Source organism: Pelophylax lessonae (genome assembly GCF_965119305.1).
Source record: "Pelophylax lessonae genome assembly, chromosome: 10".
NCBI classification, from domain to species: domain Eukaryota; kingdom Metazoa; phylum Chordata; class Amphibia; order Anura; family Ranidae; genus Pelophylax; species Pelophylax lessonae.
In genome coordinates, this window is record NC_138777.1 from 119,928,934 (window position 1) to 119,946,423 (window position 17,490).

The 17,490-nt window shown below is 40.8% G+C and overlaps 1 protein-coding gene across 1 annotated transcript; it reads right to left on the bottom strand.

Annotated features, from left to right (window-relative positions):
• Window positions 1-7,748: 7,748 nt before the first annotated feature.
• Window positions 7,749-8,577, bottom strand: LOC309565749 (DAZ-associated protein 2-like). Its single transcript, XM_082270731.1, has one exon. It carries the CDS (start codon window positions 8,503-8,505, stop codon window positions 7,999-8,001), a length of 507 nt encoding a protein of 168 aa, XP_082126857.1. The 5' UTR covers window positions 8,506-8,577; the 3' UTR covers window positions 7,749-7,998.
• Between the last annotated feature and the right edge of the window lie 8,913 nt (window positions 8,578-17,490).

Genomic DNA, 17,490 nt, shown 5'->3' on the forward strand with positions numbered 1-17,490 from the left:
ACCGCCTCATATGTGACGTGCCCACAAGGTGGAACTCCACCTTGCACATGCTGGAAAGACTGTGCGAGCAGCAGCAGGCCATAGTGGAGTTTCAGCTGCAGCACGCACGCGTGAGTCGCTCTGCGGAACAGCACCACTTCACCACCAATAACTGGGCCTCCATGCGAGACCTGTGTGCCTTGTTGCGCTGTTTTGAGTACTCCACCAACATGGCCAGTGGCAATGACGCCGTTCTCAGCTTAACTATCCCACTTCTATGCCTCCTTGAAAAAACAATTCGGGCGATGATGGAAGAGGATGTGGCACAGGATGAGGAGGAGGAGGAGGATGAAGAGGTAACATTTCCAAGGCTTTCAGGGCAGTCATTCGCAAGGGGCTCCGAGGGTGGGTTCCTGCACACGCAAACGCCAGGGACGCAATTGTCCAGCAGGGGCACAGTTCTGGAGGATGAGGAGGATGAGGAGGAGGAGGAGCTGGAGGAGGAGATGGAACCATGTTCACAGCAGGGTGGCACCCAGGCCAGCTCATGGCCATCACTGGTGCGTGGCTGGGGGGATACAGAGGACACGGACCATACACCTCCCACAGAGGACAGCCTTTCGTTGCCTCTGGGCAGCCTGGCACACATGAGCGATTACATGCTGCAGTGTCTCCACAACGACCGCCGAGTTGCCCACATTCTAACTTGTGCTGATTACTGGGTGGCCACGCTGCTGGATCCCCGTTACAAGGACAACGTACCGTCCTTAATTCACTCACTGGAGCGCGATCGCAAGATGCGCGAGTACAAGCGCACGCTGGTAGACGCCATGCTGCTGGCATTCCCATCTGACAGCGGGGCCACAGTGGAAGCACAAGGCAGAGGAGGAGGAGGTCGCCAACGCAACCAGGGCACCGCCAGCACCTCAGAAGGCAGGGTTAGCATGGCCGAAATGTGGAAAAGCTTTGTCAGCACGCCACAACAAACAGCAGCACCAGCAGCTCAGATGGAACGTCTTAGCAGGAGGCAGCATTTTACCAACATGGTGGAGCAGTATGTGTGCACACGCCTACATGTAGTGAATGACGGGTCTGCCCCCTTCAACTTCTGGGTCTCCAAATTGGGCACATGGCCTGAGCTTGCCCTTTACGCCTTGGAGGTGCTGGCGTGCCCTGCAGCCAGTGTATTATCTGAACGGGTATTTAGCACGGCTGGGGGCGTTATAACAGACAAGCGCAGCCGCCTGTCCAGAGACAATGTGGACAAGCTCACGTTCATTAAAATGAACCAGGCATGGATCCCGCGGGACTTTTCCGTACCTTATGCAGAATAGCAATGGATACCGACCTTACCCACCCATTGTTCCATTTTTGCTCTTTCTCACTCTTTTGGGGTGTACCCTCATTTAAAATTTGTGAAAAGAAGCAGTGTTGGCTACCTCGTCCTCCTCCTCAGGGCCAGATTAATGTAGGGGCTATTGGAGCTGCAGCTCCAGGCCCCTACCTTTTATATAGGCCCCGGGTTGGCCATATTCACTGTTACCGCTCTTCTGTCACTTGTAAACACAGAAGTCTGGCTTCTATGCTCGCTTCCCCAGGCAGCACCCTCAGAACCTCCCCACACAGCGTGAAGGCCGGACAAGGAGGGACAGTTGGCGATGCATGGATGTGTTTATGGGCTTCAGAGACAGCATCCCATGTTGAATTAGGCATGCATGGCTGCACCCTTCCTCCTCTGGGTGCATGGCAAGGCACGGCCCTAAGGCCCTTCAAAATCCTCAGCACCAAGCCCATGATGCTGTTAATCCGGCCCTGGTCCTCCTCCACCGCCGCTTCCACCTACACCGCCCATAGGTGTGCGCAGCCTATTGCATTAAGGTGTGCACCCCAAAGTTGAAATACACATGCATGTGTTTGCCAGCAGGGAGAGTAATGTATCGGGGCCATGTACCTGTAGGCAAGGAGAAATAGAGCAGAGCAGGTCCCAGGGAGATCTTTCCCATCTCCTCACTGGCAATGCTATGTGCCCTAGGTGATTAGGGTGTGCCCAGGCACACCCAGCACACCCTGTGCGCACGCCTATGTCACCGCCACATCCACCACCACCTCAACCTCCCTCCTACTCCATATGGGCCTCGTCCTTCAGAGATGAAGAAGAACATTGTTTTATTTTTCTGTTTTTTTTTGTTGTTTTAAGTTATTTCCCTATCCACATTTGTTTGCAGAGCACTTGCCATGCTCTTAATTACGTTTTGCTGCCATTTGCAGCACTCTAGCCCTTTCCTTTGGTGTTTTAGAGCCATTTTAGTGCCTTAAAGTTCGGGTCCCCATTGACTTCAATGGGGTTCGGTGTCCGGGAAAAGTTCGGTAAAAGTCCGGGACACGGACCCGGACTTTTTTTTAAAGTTCGGCCGAACCCGTCGAACACGGACATCTAGGTGTCCGCTCAACCCTATCCATTGCCACAAATGGTCACGTTGTTATTTGAATCAATAAAGGTCAATAAAATAAATATTCACTTAGTAAATAAAGTACAGCTATATTCACTTTAATCTTCCAGTCATGTATAAAGTAAAATCTTGTTTTTTACTGCCTATGATTGGGCATTCAAAGTAAACCCTAAAGGCCCGTACACACATAAGAAAATCTGTAGGGAAAATTCGTCCGACGACCGATCTGCCGATTTTTGGATTGTTAGTATGGTGCTTTCGACAGCAAACTCCGACTTTTCGGCTGACAAAATCCTGACGTGCAGGCTATAAAATGTTTGTCGTCCATAATACAACGTCCGATTTTCGTCTCATTAGTACAGATTTCGACAGAAAAAAATCTTAAGAGCAAGACTAGGCATGCTCAGAGAGAAAGAACACATACAAAGCAATCCAACACATGACATCACTTCTGAAGTAGAATTCTGTCGTACGGGAAAATTTATATGAAAATAACCTCTTTACTTTCCACATCAGACTAGCATGTCACAAAAAACGGACGACAGATCGTTCGATAATCTTATCGTGTGTACAGGGCTTTACCTTTCTAACCCTTTAACCACTTCTGGACCGGAAGGTTTTCCCGCCCTTAACCTCCCTGGCGGTATGATTATGTCTGGAATTACATACCAAAAGCGGTACAATTCTTTTCATGGAAATTTGGCGTTATGTATTATAGGCCTACAATTCTTAGTAATTACTGACTTAAACCTGACCAAAACAAGACTCTAGTAGACATCCCAGATGTGATAAATTTGAAACACAAACGCATGAATTATAATCAAATCAATAATATTATTTTATTATTTAATATATAATATATATAATAAAATTATATTATTGATTAGATTATAATTCATGCATTATATATTATATACAGATATGTGTGTGTGTATATATATATATATATATATATATATATATATATATATACACACACATATATATATATAATATATAACGCATGAATTATAATTGAATCAATAATATAATTTTATATATATATATATATATATATATATATATATATATATGTGTGTGTGTGTGTGTGCATATTATATATATATATATATATATATATATATATATATGCATGCATGCATATATATATATATATATATATATATATATATATATATATATATATATATATATATATATGCATATATATATATATATATATATATATATATGCATATATATATATATATATATATATATATATATATATATGCATATATATATATATAATATAATATAAAGTGTGTTTTGTGTAACGTTTTTTTTTTTTTTTTTGAATTTCCCTCCCTAGTTCCGCTCCCATGCAGCATTGCTGCTGCAGGGAACGGAACTAGGAAGTGATCGTACCGACGGAGGGACGGAGGAGCGGCGGGACTCTCGGCTGGCGGTCGCAGCAATGAGAGATCATCGCTGGATCGCCAGGATAAGGTAAGAGAAGCTCCGCTGCGCTCTCTGCAATCCACCCCGAGCGTGACTCGGGGTTACCGTTCCTGCAATGAAAAATCAACCCCGAGTCACGCTCGGGATTACCGCTAAGGCGGTTAATGACCAGGCCATTTTTTGCGATTCGGCACTGCGTTATTTTAACTGACAAATGCGCAGACTTGCGATGTTGTACCTAAAAAAATGTATGTCCATTTTTTTCCTATTTGATCATCTCTACGATTTTTATTTTTTGTTCTATAAACAAAAAAAGAGCGGCAATTTTGGCAATATTTTTTCACATTCTGCTATATAACATTCCCAAATAAAAAAAAAAGTAAAAATCAAATTTTTTCATCTTTTTAGGCCAATTTGTATTCTGCCACATATTTTGGTAAAAAAAATCCCAATAGGTGTATATTGATTGGTTTGTGCAAAAGTTATTGCGTCTACAAACTACGGGAAAGATTTATGTAATTTTTATTTGTTATATTTTTTTACTTGTAATGGCGATCAGCGATTTTTAGTGAGACTGCTACATTGCGGTGGACAGATCGGACAGCTAACTGACATTTTTGTCACTTTTGGGGGGACCAGTGACATTACTACAGTAGTCAATATGCACTGTTACTGTACTAATGACACTGGAAGGGAAGGGGTTAACATCAGGGGTGATCAAAGAGTTAAATGTGTCCCTAGGGAGTGCTTTCAAACTGTATGGGGGATGTACTTATGGAATGAACACAGGGACCTATGTTCTTAAATAGGAGGAACACAGGAGCCCTGTGTTCATTGCTGACAGAACAGCAGTCTGCCGTGTTTAAAAGGTAGATCATTGTTCTATCTCCACGGGGAGCGATCGCGGGTTCCCAGGAGCGATCGCAGCCACCTGACCCACAGATCAGCTTCCCCTGTGGCGAATAGGCGCCCCCCATTCGCAGTCCTGCGAAGCGAAGTTCAGTTATGTTGTTTTGCGGTACAGAGCTGACCTGCCGCAGTATATGTACTGCTTGCGGTCAGCAAGTTGTTAAAGAAGAAATCAGTATACACACCTTTTTTGAAGCAGATCCAACCCGATCCCATGCTAAGCAGTCAGCTGTGGCTTTAATATGTAGGCGGGTGCAGAGGACATCTGACAACAGAAGCCCCATAGTAACTCTATAAGTGACGTCATTCCCCATTTATTTCACAGCCTTTGTCGGCTGTGTCCTCTGCAGAGCTTCCGCCGCTGAAGACAGGATCAGATCGGCTTCAAAAAAGGTATGTATACCGATTTATTCTTTACAGGGCTAGATAGGTTAGTAACGCTTTTATATTGCCCCTTCAGAAAATGAATTCAATAGTTAGTTGATTTACCTAATGAGTTTAGCCTGCTCACTTAGCAGAGTCAGTTTTTACCTAATTTAGTGACTGAACTGAAGCCATGAGAAAACTCACTTTGCAAACGATATCTGGACACGATCTAGGGAAATGAGAAAAAAAATAATTTTTACTCACACATGACTGGGATATTAAAGTCAGCATGGGTTCACCTCATTCACTTCGGTAAGTGAAATTCATTTTGCAAAGTGAAATTTCACTTAACCACAAGGTGAAGCTGTGATGACTACAATTACCGTATTTATCGGAGTATAACACGCACCTCAAATTTAGGAGGGAAATTTTAGGAAAAAAGATTAAATTTGAAATAAACAGGATTGATATGATTTGCATACATGCCGCATATTGCATGTACTGTAAGTATGCATATGCAAAACCTGAACAGCCTCTTTTGATGTTGTAAATCACTATTGTAGCCCAAACTACTACAGTGATGACTGCGGTCTTCCTCTGTGCCGAGTTTCTTCTTTGTGGTGAATGCGGAGAGGAGGAGCAGTGACATCTGAATTTCCAATCAGAGATGCTGATCAGTTATCAAATATGCATACCTACATAATGCTAAGCTGGCCTGATGTAAGAATGCAACATATATTATTTCTGTTATTTTAGTAAATACTAAACACTTTAAAAATGTTTGTTTTGGAGTTTCTGGGATGCATATACACAAAAGCAGAATTAAACCCTCCTATCCTTTACAGCCAGGAACTCTGCCTCTTCTTATATTGCAACTGCCATGGTGCTGCACATGCGTGTCAGTTATGACACCAGCCATTTGATGATTTGACAGTTGAGGACACAAGCAAATGTGACTATAAGCAATCCCGGAATTCTAGGAATGTAACTGTTTTTTGAAACCGCTAAATTAATATGTGCAGTTCCACTATATAATATACTGCTGTTTGGGGGCTCTGGGCTTCAGCAAAATGGCAGCCTCAAGCAAGAAGCAAGTTGTTATGGGTAAAGTTTCACTTTAAATGTCGGAGTTATGGCTGCAGATAGATGCCATAACCCCCCTGTCTTTTTTTTTTCCTACAGGCGGTCAGCCTTAACCACTTAAGCCCCGGAGGATTTGGCTGCTAAAAGACCAGGGGGTATTTTGCGATTCGGTACTGCGTGAATTTAACGGACAATTGCGCAGTCGTGCGATGCTGTACCTAAACGAATTTGACGTCCTTTTTTTCCCACAAACAGAGCTTTCTTTTGGTGGTATTTGATCACCTGTGCGATTTTTTGATCGTGCGCTAAAAACAAAAAAAGAGCGTCAATTTTGCAAAAATAACAATATTTTCCACATTTTTTTATATGAAATTCCCACAAAAAAAAGTAAAAATCAAAATTTTTTTACATTTTCGGCCAATTTGTTTTATGCTACATATGTTTGGCAAAAAAAAAATCGCAAAAAGCGGATTTTGATTGGTTTGCGCAAAAGTTATCGCGTTTACTAACAAAGGGAAAGATTTTTGTCATTTTTGTTGTTTTTTTTTTTAACGCGTTATGGCGGCGATCTGCAATTTTTTTGCGGTACTGCGACATTGGGGCGGACAGATCGGACCCTTGACTGACATTTTTGACACTTTTGGGGTTACCAGTGACATTGCTACAGTAATCAGTGCTATATATATACACTGTTACTGTAAAATTACACTGGCAGTGAAGGGGTTAACTTTATTTGAGAGGGAGGGGCTGTGTGTGTCCCTAGGGGCGTGATTCTTTTTTTTTTTTTTTTTATTCTCAAATTACTTTTTTATTATTTAAAAATTGAATAAAGGATTAAAGCACCTCTTTGCATTTTTTATTGATCATCCTTCAACTCTTCACATATGAAACATGCAGCATTACATTACTCTTGCTTTGACGCATACAAACATTTCCAAAAGGTAGTTTACTCCTTGGCAACCAGTACAGAAATGTACTTTAAATAGTGACATTAACTTTGTGTAAAACAAAAAAATAATTACACCCAGCGACTACATATGGTCATCACATCTTCTATAAAGGATTACGAAGACCTGCCTTGGATACATATTGTATGTGGATAGTTATCTACATGTTCCTTCTGAAAAGATGATCTAACATGTACTAAGTGAAGTACTACTGCAAAATATCAGTATCCTCAAGAGTTCAATATCTGTCATGCTGGACTGGAGTACTGTCCATTCTTGTAAGCACTAGCACAAGGAATTTAGATTTAACAAAAATGTTTACAGAATTTAAAATAGATGTACCAGTATTAAAGAAGACTCTTCATATATGTGCACAATATTTACTTTTTGCTCTTTATGCAGCTATTATGTCCCATTAACAGGAATCTTCCAGCCCGAGTCAACAATCTGCCAAGACCTCAGGTTATCTTGAAGAAGGCCTGTTCACTTACAATAAAAAGATGAAGGTATGTGCAGGAGGTAGGAAGTGGTATAAAGGGGATGCTAAGCTTTAACTGTATATATATATTTTGTATTTTATTTTACTTTAAAGGACCTCCTTTTCCTATAACAGGAGTACAGAAAGCACCGAGCAGACATCCCACTTCAACTTGTGTCTAAACATCCTGTATTCTATTTTGGGTTAATATTCTAAAGCAGAACGTTGTGGGAAATGCTCACGCAGTGATGTCATTCGTTGTATAAAAGAGTTAGCCCGCTTTATTTTTATTTATTTATTTTTTTTGCTGCTTCTTTATGCCCCCTTCCGTGCCTCAGAATTCTTCTCACCACATGGTGTAACCTCCGTCCGAGCCACCCATGAAGTAATTGCCTTTTCTTTGTGTAACCACAACATTGGCACCTTGATTGGCTGCCAGCTGGGCTGCATTTGGAGGACAGCCAGGTGGTGGTGGTGGCACAGATCCACTACTCCCAGCACCGAACCTTGCACCTGCATCAAACCCACCATCCACAAGGACTGTAGAGCCATGGGGATACATAGGTCCAATTGGGTAGTAAGCCAGGGGAACGGAGGAAGCCATTTGTGCTACTGGCATCGTTTGAGGCATTGGCACATACATGGAGGTTCCAGGGTATGGGGCTGAGAGAGTTGGCATATTAGGAGCAGGTTGGTGAACATACCCTTGGCGATAAAGCTCAGAATAGGCAGGAGGAGCATCTGTGTAGGGAGGAGCTGGTGGAAGATGCATGGCTGGTGGATAGACAGACTGTGGATTGGGAGGCTGGGTTGGATAGGCTGGGGCTGAAGGGTACTGGCCTTTATTATTCATGCCTACGGTGCGGCTAAGATTACAGCGTCTCTGTGTTTTTCCGTGTTGTTGTTGGTGATGATTCCACTTCCGCTTCTCTAGGGGCGTGATTCTAACTGTGATTGGCTGTGGCTTGAGCTGTAGAAACAGTGATCAACGGTCCTACATAGTAGAACCGTGTGATCACAGTTTCTACACAAGGGAGAATGACAGGCGGCTTGTTTACACTAGCCGCCTGCCTTTCTCCCTCTCCCCCGACGATCGCAGAGTGATCGGCGGACATCGGGTCCGCCGGTCACACACGCGGGGGGGTCCCCAGAGGCTCACAGGCTAGTGATGTACCGATACGTCACTCTGCCTGTGAGGGGCTGACCGCCGCAGTATATGTACTTGCGGCGGTCGGCAAGCGGTTAATATAAAAGTGATCCCAATGGCAAATTTGCCGCAAGATTAGTTTTAGAAGCAGCGGGAGAGGTGACCCCCCCTGCTGTTTCCCTGTCGTTCCCGGGCTAACTCTACTGATTAGTAACTCCAGGAGCTATCTGGAATCGGCAGGAATTTTCAATAGAGACAAGCAATGGCAAAATGGCCACCGCTTATCTCTATGCCCTTGGGGGAGCCAAGTGGTGTTGAAATCACTTCGATTCTCAAGCCATAAACATGATTTTTTTTTTCGCTTAAAACAAAAGATATATTTTTTTATTTTTTATCTTTTGCTTTTAAGGGTAGGGGAGAGGTTTGGGGTCTTTTAGCCCCCAGGTCTCTTCATAAAGAGGACCTGTCATGCTGTATTGTTATCGCAAGAGATGTTTACATTCCTTGCAATAGCAATAAAAGTGATCAATTCTTTTTAAAGGGACAGGGTAAACAAATATATATATATATATATATATATATATATATATATATATATATTATAAATTAAATGTTAAAAAAAGTTTTTAAAGCGCTCCCATCACTGCGTGCTCTCGCACAGTAGTGAATGCATATGTAGGTCACGCCCACATAAGTAAACGGTGTTTGCATCACACATGTGACATTCTAACTCTAAACTGATAACCTGTAGCAATGTTTAAATCGTTGCCTATGGAGACTTTTAATTGCAGTAGTTTGGCGCCATTCCACGAGCGCACGCAATTTTGCACGACATGTTAGATATCTGTTTACTCAGCCTAACATCATCTTTCATATTATACAAAAAAAAATGGGGGTATATATTGTTTTTTTTAATTCATTAAAGTGTATTTTTTCTAAAAAGTATTGTGTTTGAAAAACTGCTGCGCAAAAACATTAAAGATTTTAACGACCACCATTTTATTCTCTAGGGTCTCTGCTAAAAAAAAATATATAATGTTTGGGGGTTCTATGTAATTGTCTTGCAAAAAAAAACTGATTTAAACTTGTAAACAACAAATGTCAGAAAAAGGCCTGGTCAGCAAGTGGTTAAAGGGTACTTGAATAAAATATGTACAGTTTCTTCTTAAACTGCTAATTTTCCATCTGTCATGCTGGTCCAATGGTTTCAACATTACCTAGGTCTCTTAGATATACATATCAGAAGGTTTAACTTCAGTCATTAAGTTCACTTAATGCATATGTGTCCCAAGTCAGTGATTCAAAAGGTATTACAAGCCAGAAATAGCCAGGAACTATATTTTCCAGAAAGAGGAAAGCAATGGCAACCCTCCTATTTGTCTCAAGACAGGTTTCTTTTACGTTTCAATAACTTTCATAATAATATTTAAACATAATATAAACAAAAGCATGGTATATTGACTTCCAAATAACCACAAAAATTATGCCAGGGCCCGTATCCGGAAGACATTATATATATATTGTAAAAAGAGAACCCCCTTGGGTGGGTGGGACTTTAAAGGTAACTAATAAATATTCCTCATAGGAAAAATTTGTTTTAAATTTTAAATAAAATATAATTTATTGAAAAAAAGTGATTATAATAAAGATCATCAAGGTAAGTTATATTGTATATATAGCAATAGGAATAAGCATATAATACAATACAGTATACAGGTGTACAACAGAGTCCAACGCATTTCGAAGTATTGTATAATACAAGGATCTTCCTCAGGGAATCTGTGTATGTTCCTGAAAAGCATAATCACATGCCAAAAATAAATCGGAGAAAAGACAAAGCAATATAATAAATTTACATATTATATACCAAGTCATTTACATAAGTACTTTTTGCAGTTGCGACAGCATATTATTCCACCTTATTAAGAAAGTATTTATGGCTAAGTTGCCATCAATAAGCCAAAAACCTTATCTTTCACCCTATATAAAATGAAAATAAATATAAAAATAAAAATAAATAAATCAAAAAGAAGGAGAGAAAATACCACATGGTAAGAGTTCACATACCTGCAGAGACCAAGAGCCATAAATACTTTCTTAATAAGGTGGAATAATATGCTGTCGCAACTGCAAAAAGTACTTATGTAAATGACTTGGTATATAATATGTAAATTTATTATATTGCTTTGTCTTTTCTCCGATTTATTTTTGGCATGTGATTATGCTTTTCAGGAACATACACAGATTCCCTGAGGAAGATCCTTGTATTAAACAATACTTCGAAATGCTGTTGTACACCTGTATACTGTATTGTATTATATGCTTATTCCTATTGCTATATATACAATATAACTTACCTTGATGATCTTTATTATAATCACTTTTTTTCAATAAATTATATTTTATTTAAAATTTAAAACAAATTTTTCCTATGAGGAATATTTATTAGTTACCTTTAAAGTCCCACCCACCCAAGGGGGTTCTCTTTTTACAATTCTTAACGGGATTATGGTAACACTTTACCTGGAAACTACCTACATACTTTTACAGTTGACATTATATATATATAGTTGACAATGTTCAAGAGAATACAGAAAGAATTAAACAGAAAAAACAAACAAAAGGAAAAAGAAAGGTAACGCGAGTCAGAGATTGTCTATCATTAAACACCATCATTTCAGCTTGTGTCATGAATATGGTTTTTGAACCAGTCTACCCATTGGGCTCCATCTATCAGTTGAAGAATTAGTAGCAAGTGCATACATCCTCTTATAAGTATAGTGCTGTGAACTAGGGTCACTACTTCAGACGTTGCTGGTGCTAATAAAGATTTCCAGTGCCTCATCAGGACTAGTCTTGCAGCCAAAAGAACATAAACTATAGTGTTTTTCAACATACCGGGAATGGTATCTATTCCCAAGATCGATAGGGTCAATCCTGGGGAAATCTTCAGCGGGATGGTAGTGATTTCAGAAAGTAATGGAAAAATAGGAGACCAAAATAGGTGGAATAGCGTACCCACTTGGCCACAGCTCCTCCAGCAGAGATTAGATGTCTGGGAGTTGTATTTGGATAATCAATATGGTGTCAAGTACCATCGTAATGCTATCTAATGCGCCAGTTCCCACAGGTTGGCAGTTTTTGAGTAGGTACTGTATATGTGGCTAGAAGAGCATGTTGCCATTAAATAGAGGTATAGGACGTGCCTAGTTCTACCTCCCATGCCAAAAAGGTGGAAGTTTTGATGAAGCTACATTTTACCTCCAAAACATGGCATAAATCAGAGAAATATTGCCTTTCATTAGTCCTTGTTTTTGAAGAAACTGAATAAATCTACCAGGAAGCAAAAAAGAGACTAGATATTCAATTAACTATAATGTTCTCTATCGGGCAAGGAATACTCCATTTTAAGAGTGTGAAAAGATTTCAGTGTATTCCAACAATATCATGCACCAGTTGTATCCCTCTTTGTAACCACTCTTTAATATTGATATTTGGTATGGCCAGCTGACATACTTCTAAGGCGGTTGATAGGGACATCTGTGAATCATTGAAGCTCATTGAGGTTGCAATTTTCCAAGCCTGAACAGCTGCTATAACGGTGAGAGGAAGGGATGGTAGAATCCAATTGCAGAACTGATGCAAGAATAGGAAGTTGACTAGGTTTTTACCTGGAACATGCTTGGCCTCCATGGAGGCCCATAAGGAGGAATAAGGGTAAATAAACCAGCTTCTTAAGTGAGATAGCACTGAAGCCAAGTAGTAGTCATGCAGGACCACATGGCCTAGACCTTCAGCCCTTCTATGCTTTTTAAGCTTACTAAACGCACAGCGGGACTTTTTGATTTACCATAAAAATCTGTTCACAGCAGATTGTAGTTTACAAAAGTAGGATGCAGGTGCTAGAATAGGAACGGTCCTATATAAGTACAATTGTTGTGGTAAGACCATCATCTTAAAATGAAAAGCGTCCTAGCCGTGACAATTTTATTTTCGAGATATGCAATGAAGACTTTTGAATTTTAGATAGAAGGGGTATGTAAATAACTCTAAATAGTGAGTTGTTAGATTTTTGTGAGGACACTGCCCAAGTAACCAATCCCCTCATCCTTCCAAAGGAAAGGGTAGGAGGCCATTAATAGGTGCCTGTCCTCAGGGTCTATCCTTAGGTCTAAAATATACGACTTGGATGCATTCACTTTGTAGTAGGAAATCTCTTGTAAAATATGCAATACTTTGTAGACAGTCGCTAGTGAGGATTTAACATCTGACAGCATTAAAATTATGTCATCAGCAAAGAGGCTGATGACGTGAGATGTATTATCTAGTGTGCAGCCATAAATGTCTGGATGTGATCTTATGTAAGAAGCTAGAGGTTCCATTAAAAGGTTAAATATTAGGGGGATAGTGGGCATCCTTTACGGGTACCATTAGTGATATAAAAAGGATGTGGCAGCATGCCATTCGTATATACTTAAGCTGAGGGGCAGGTGTACAAGGCCATTATAGCCGACAGGATATGGCCACCAAATCCAAATTTTTAAAAAATCATACCAGTTCCCTGGTATGATTCAGTGAGTCATGGCTTAGAAAAAAAAGAACCCGGTATGATTGCTTGTTCCTCCAACCATGGTTTAGATTTGGCAGGGCTCCTGTTCACAGGTGTAGAACCTGCAGGAGATAGAGGTGTCTGAGAAGATCCAATGGAGGGAGAGTCTCTGGAGCGGGCCTCCTGAGGAAGGAGAGCTGGTGCAATCTTGCTGTCTCTCTCTGCCTGCCTGTTAGAAGAAAGCTGTGAGATTTTTGGCTGTGATTGGTCCTTCTCCTTGCGGGTCATGCTGCTCTTGGGTTGGGGAGTCAGCTCGCTCCACTAGGGGATAATTCTGAAGCCTTCCCGGCGTTGCTTGGGGCTATAATCTCCGGCTGTTGGAGATGGAGCTCTGGGACTAAGAGCCAATTGGCTTTGAGCGCTAACCACGCCCCCCCCCCCCCCAGTACAGGTTTATTTTAGGGCAAACTAACACTCAGCAAAGGTACCCATTTGTGAATCACTAATTTTTAGCACTTGTGATCTTTGGTCAGGACTTTCAACCTAATAAAGTATTTGTAAACAAAATACTAATCTAGATCTTTTCTAAGCTTTAATACGTTACTGACGTTAGTGATATTCCAAAAGTATGTTTTCAATAAAAAATACAGATTTTATTAAAATATTTACAAAAGTGATAAGACCTCTGCCCTACTATATGTTAGTCTGCAAGTGAATAGAAACCACCAAAAAGGTGATGTATCGGAGGTTGCCGCTTGACACCAATATGTTTGTCCACATAAACTAAAAGCAAATAACTAACAAAAGAAGTGAATTGCTACCTTCCTATTAACCACTTAAGCCCCGGAAGATTTTACCCCCTTCCTGACCAGGGTTTTTTTTGCGATTTTTTACTGCGTGACTTTGACAGACAATTGCGCGGTTGTGCGACGCTGTACCTAAACGAATTTCACGTCCTTTTTTTCCCACAAACAGAGCTTTCTTTTGGTGGTATTTGATCACCTGTGCGATTTTTTGATCATGCGCTATAAACAAAAAAAGAGCGTAATTTTTGCAAAAATAACAATATTTTTCACTTTTTTTCCCCCCAAAAAATGTAAAAATCTAAATTTTTTAACATTTTCAGCCAAATTGTTTTACGCTACATATGTTTGGTAAAAAAAATCTCAAAAAGCGTATTTTGATTGGTTTGCGCAAAAGTTATCGCTTTTACTAACAAAGGGAAAGATTTTTGTCATTTTTGGTGTTTTTTTTTTTTTTTAACGAGTAATGGCGGCGATCTGCGATTTTTTTTGCGGTACTGCGACATTGCGGCGGACAGATCGGACCCTTGACTGACATTTTTGACACTTTTGGGGGTATCAGTGACATTACTGCAGTAATCAGTGCTATATATATGCACTGTTACTGCAAAAATGACACTGGCAGGGAAGGGGTTAACTGTATTGGACAGGGAGGGGTTAAGTGTGTCCTAGGGGCGTGATTCTAGGGGGACAGGTCTCCTAGTGTAAAAACAAAGATCAACGGTTCTACATAGTAGAACCGTCTGATCTTCATTTTTACACAGGGGAGAATGACAGGCGGCTTGTTTACATAAGCCGCTCTGTCTTTCTCCCGCTGTACCGGCGATCGTAGTGTGACCGGCGGACATCGGGTCCACCAGTCACACGCCCGCACTCCTCTGTGAACGAGGCGAGGCGCTCGCCCGCTATTGGCTCTAAAAGGAGTGACAGGCGAGCGACGTAGACCTACGTCACTCTGCCTGGCCGGGGCTGACTGCCGCAGTAAATATACTGTGAGCAGTCGGCAACCGGTTAAGAGATACCCAAATGTATAAAAAAAAAAAAAACTTTGACGACTGCAAAAAATAAATGTGAATATATTTAATAACCTAACAATAGTGGTGATAACCCCCAAGTTATAGGCCTATAATGAATAAGTTGACTGTAATAATACAATGACAAAAGTAATCAATGATATTAGATATACAAGCACATACGCAAAATTGATTGTGATAAAGTAACCACTGTAAGGTAAATCTTAGAATCGCACTCACATTTGCAGGTGCACTGCCTCTGGTGCACTCAGGTGAACCTCTGCACACATAGGGGGTGTTTTCAGAGCCGATTACCTGTGGATATCTCTGACTTTTAAGGGGACCATGCATCCCCTTATGTGTATAGCGATTCAATTGAGTGCACCAGAGGCAGTGCACCTGCAAATGTAAGTGTGATTGTTATGTTTTAATAAAGATAAACTTTTTATACAGTTTAAGCACTATGTCAGTTTTCCCCTATCTACATGCATAACATGCATGAGGTACCCTTTATAAGGCAACAAACAAGTGTCCCAGTAACAACAGGGAAGCTGTCAGCCAATGGAGGTATACTTCCAAAGGGAAGACTTGTATTGACCTTTGTAAGGTCTTCCTGGGAGGTGAGCGTAGTTTGACCTATGGAGGACACTTGATATTTACGTGTGAAGAACTCAGAATCCACGGAAATTTCATATTTGGCTAAGGACTGTTACCCCGGAGTGTTTTGGCCTGCTCACTGTTTGATGGATTTGATACATCTGTAACAGTTATGTATATACACTGATTCTATCTAAGATTCACCTTAGAGTGGTCACTTAATCACAATTGAGAGATGACTAGTGATCCGCTCTAACGGGGCATGTGCGCCACAGACCCGTAACAAAAATAAAACATACAGGTACGTGCTTTTGTACTGAAGGGTCGCCCTGCCAAAGAATATGTACTAAGACAGTCTGGAAGCGGTTAAAGCATAACTCCACTTTTGTTGAGAAAAAAACATTCCCCTCTGGGTGATCTCTGTACCTTTTGTTATTCTGAAGAAATCATTGTTTGTTCCTCTGTGCCTCTGTGCTGAGTGGGTCTAATGGGAGTGGTTTCATAATTATCTATTAGCTGTGGCAGCTGCAAGGCTCTAATGAGGAAATCTGCTGGGCCTTTAGACGTGTTCCTATTTGGAGTATCTCACCAAAAATGACATTTTTGTTGCAGGGAATGCCAGAAATCTGACTTGTATCCTAGGCAGACTTCTGGGAAAATTGGTAAGCCAATCACACAAGAGGGAAATAATGTTTCTGGGGTGTGGTCAGTATACATTCTGTGTACAGAACAGCTCCAGGTAGCCATATTGCATTTCATTTTCACAAAATAACAACAGCTGCAGATTGAAAAGGAAAGGTTATTTTTTTATAACATTCAAATAAAATATGATTTGTGTCGCAATTGAATACGCTATATTGTTTTTTCTTTATTTGCTGATTTTTTTTCCCCACGAAAATGGAGTTACCCTTTAACCACTTCTGGACCGGAAGATTTTCCCCCTTAAAGCGGAGTTCCGGCCTCATTTACTTATTTTCTGATTTCTGTAGGGAAAAGCATGTAAAAAAACAATTGGACATAAATTTTTTTTATTGGGGGCACTTACCTTGTTTTAGGGGCATCTCTGTTCAACTTCCTCCTTCTGCGGCCGCGGCCCCAGACGTCACTTCCGGTTTCCCATTGCGTCCTGGGAGATGTGTGTCATCCATCCCAGAATGCGGTAGGAATGGCCTGCCACTACTCTGATTGCCAATCACAATCTACAGCGCATGCGCAAGATTGCGATCGGCATTCTGGGTAGACAGAAACCAGGAAGAGGGACAAAGCGGGGGACACATCGGCTTCAGACCTCCACACCGGAGATGGCTGCGCTCTTCAATCAATTTTAAAGGTAAGATTTTATCTATATTAATTTACTGTACTCTACTGTAATGTGGGAATTGTATTAGTGTAATTGGGGATAGCTTAGGATTAGGAGGGTATTTTTATCTCCAAAAAGTTTTTGTGGCCGGAACTCCACTTTAATGAACAGGCCATATTTTGCGATTCTGCACTGCGTTACTTTAATGGACAATGGCGCAGTCATGCAACGCTGTACCCAAATAAAACTGATGTCCTTTTTTTCCCACAAATAGAGCTTTCTTTTGGTGGCATTTGATCACCTGTACGATTTTCATTTTTTGTGCTATAAACAAAAAAAGAGCGACAGTTCTGAAAAAAAAAAAATATATATATATATTTTTTTTAAACAAGCAAAAAATTGGGGGAGCAAACCCTGAACATGTATATC

Coding starts and splice junctions, on each gene's coding strand:
- LOC309565749 (XM_082270731.1), bottom strand. CDS start 8,505: ATGAATAATAAAGGCCAGTACCCTTCAGCCCCAGCCTATCCAACCCAG.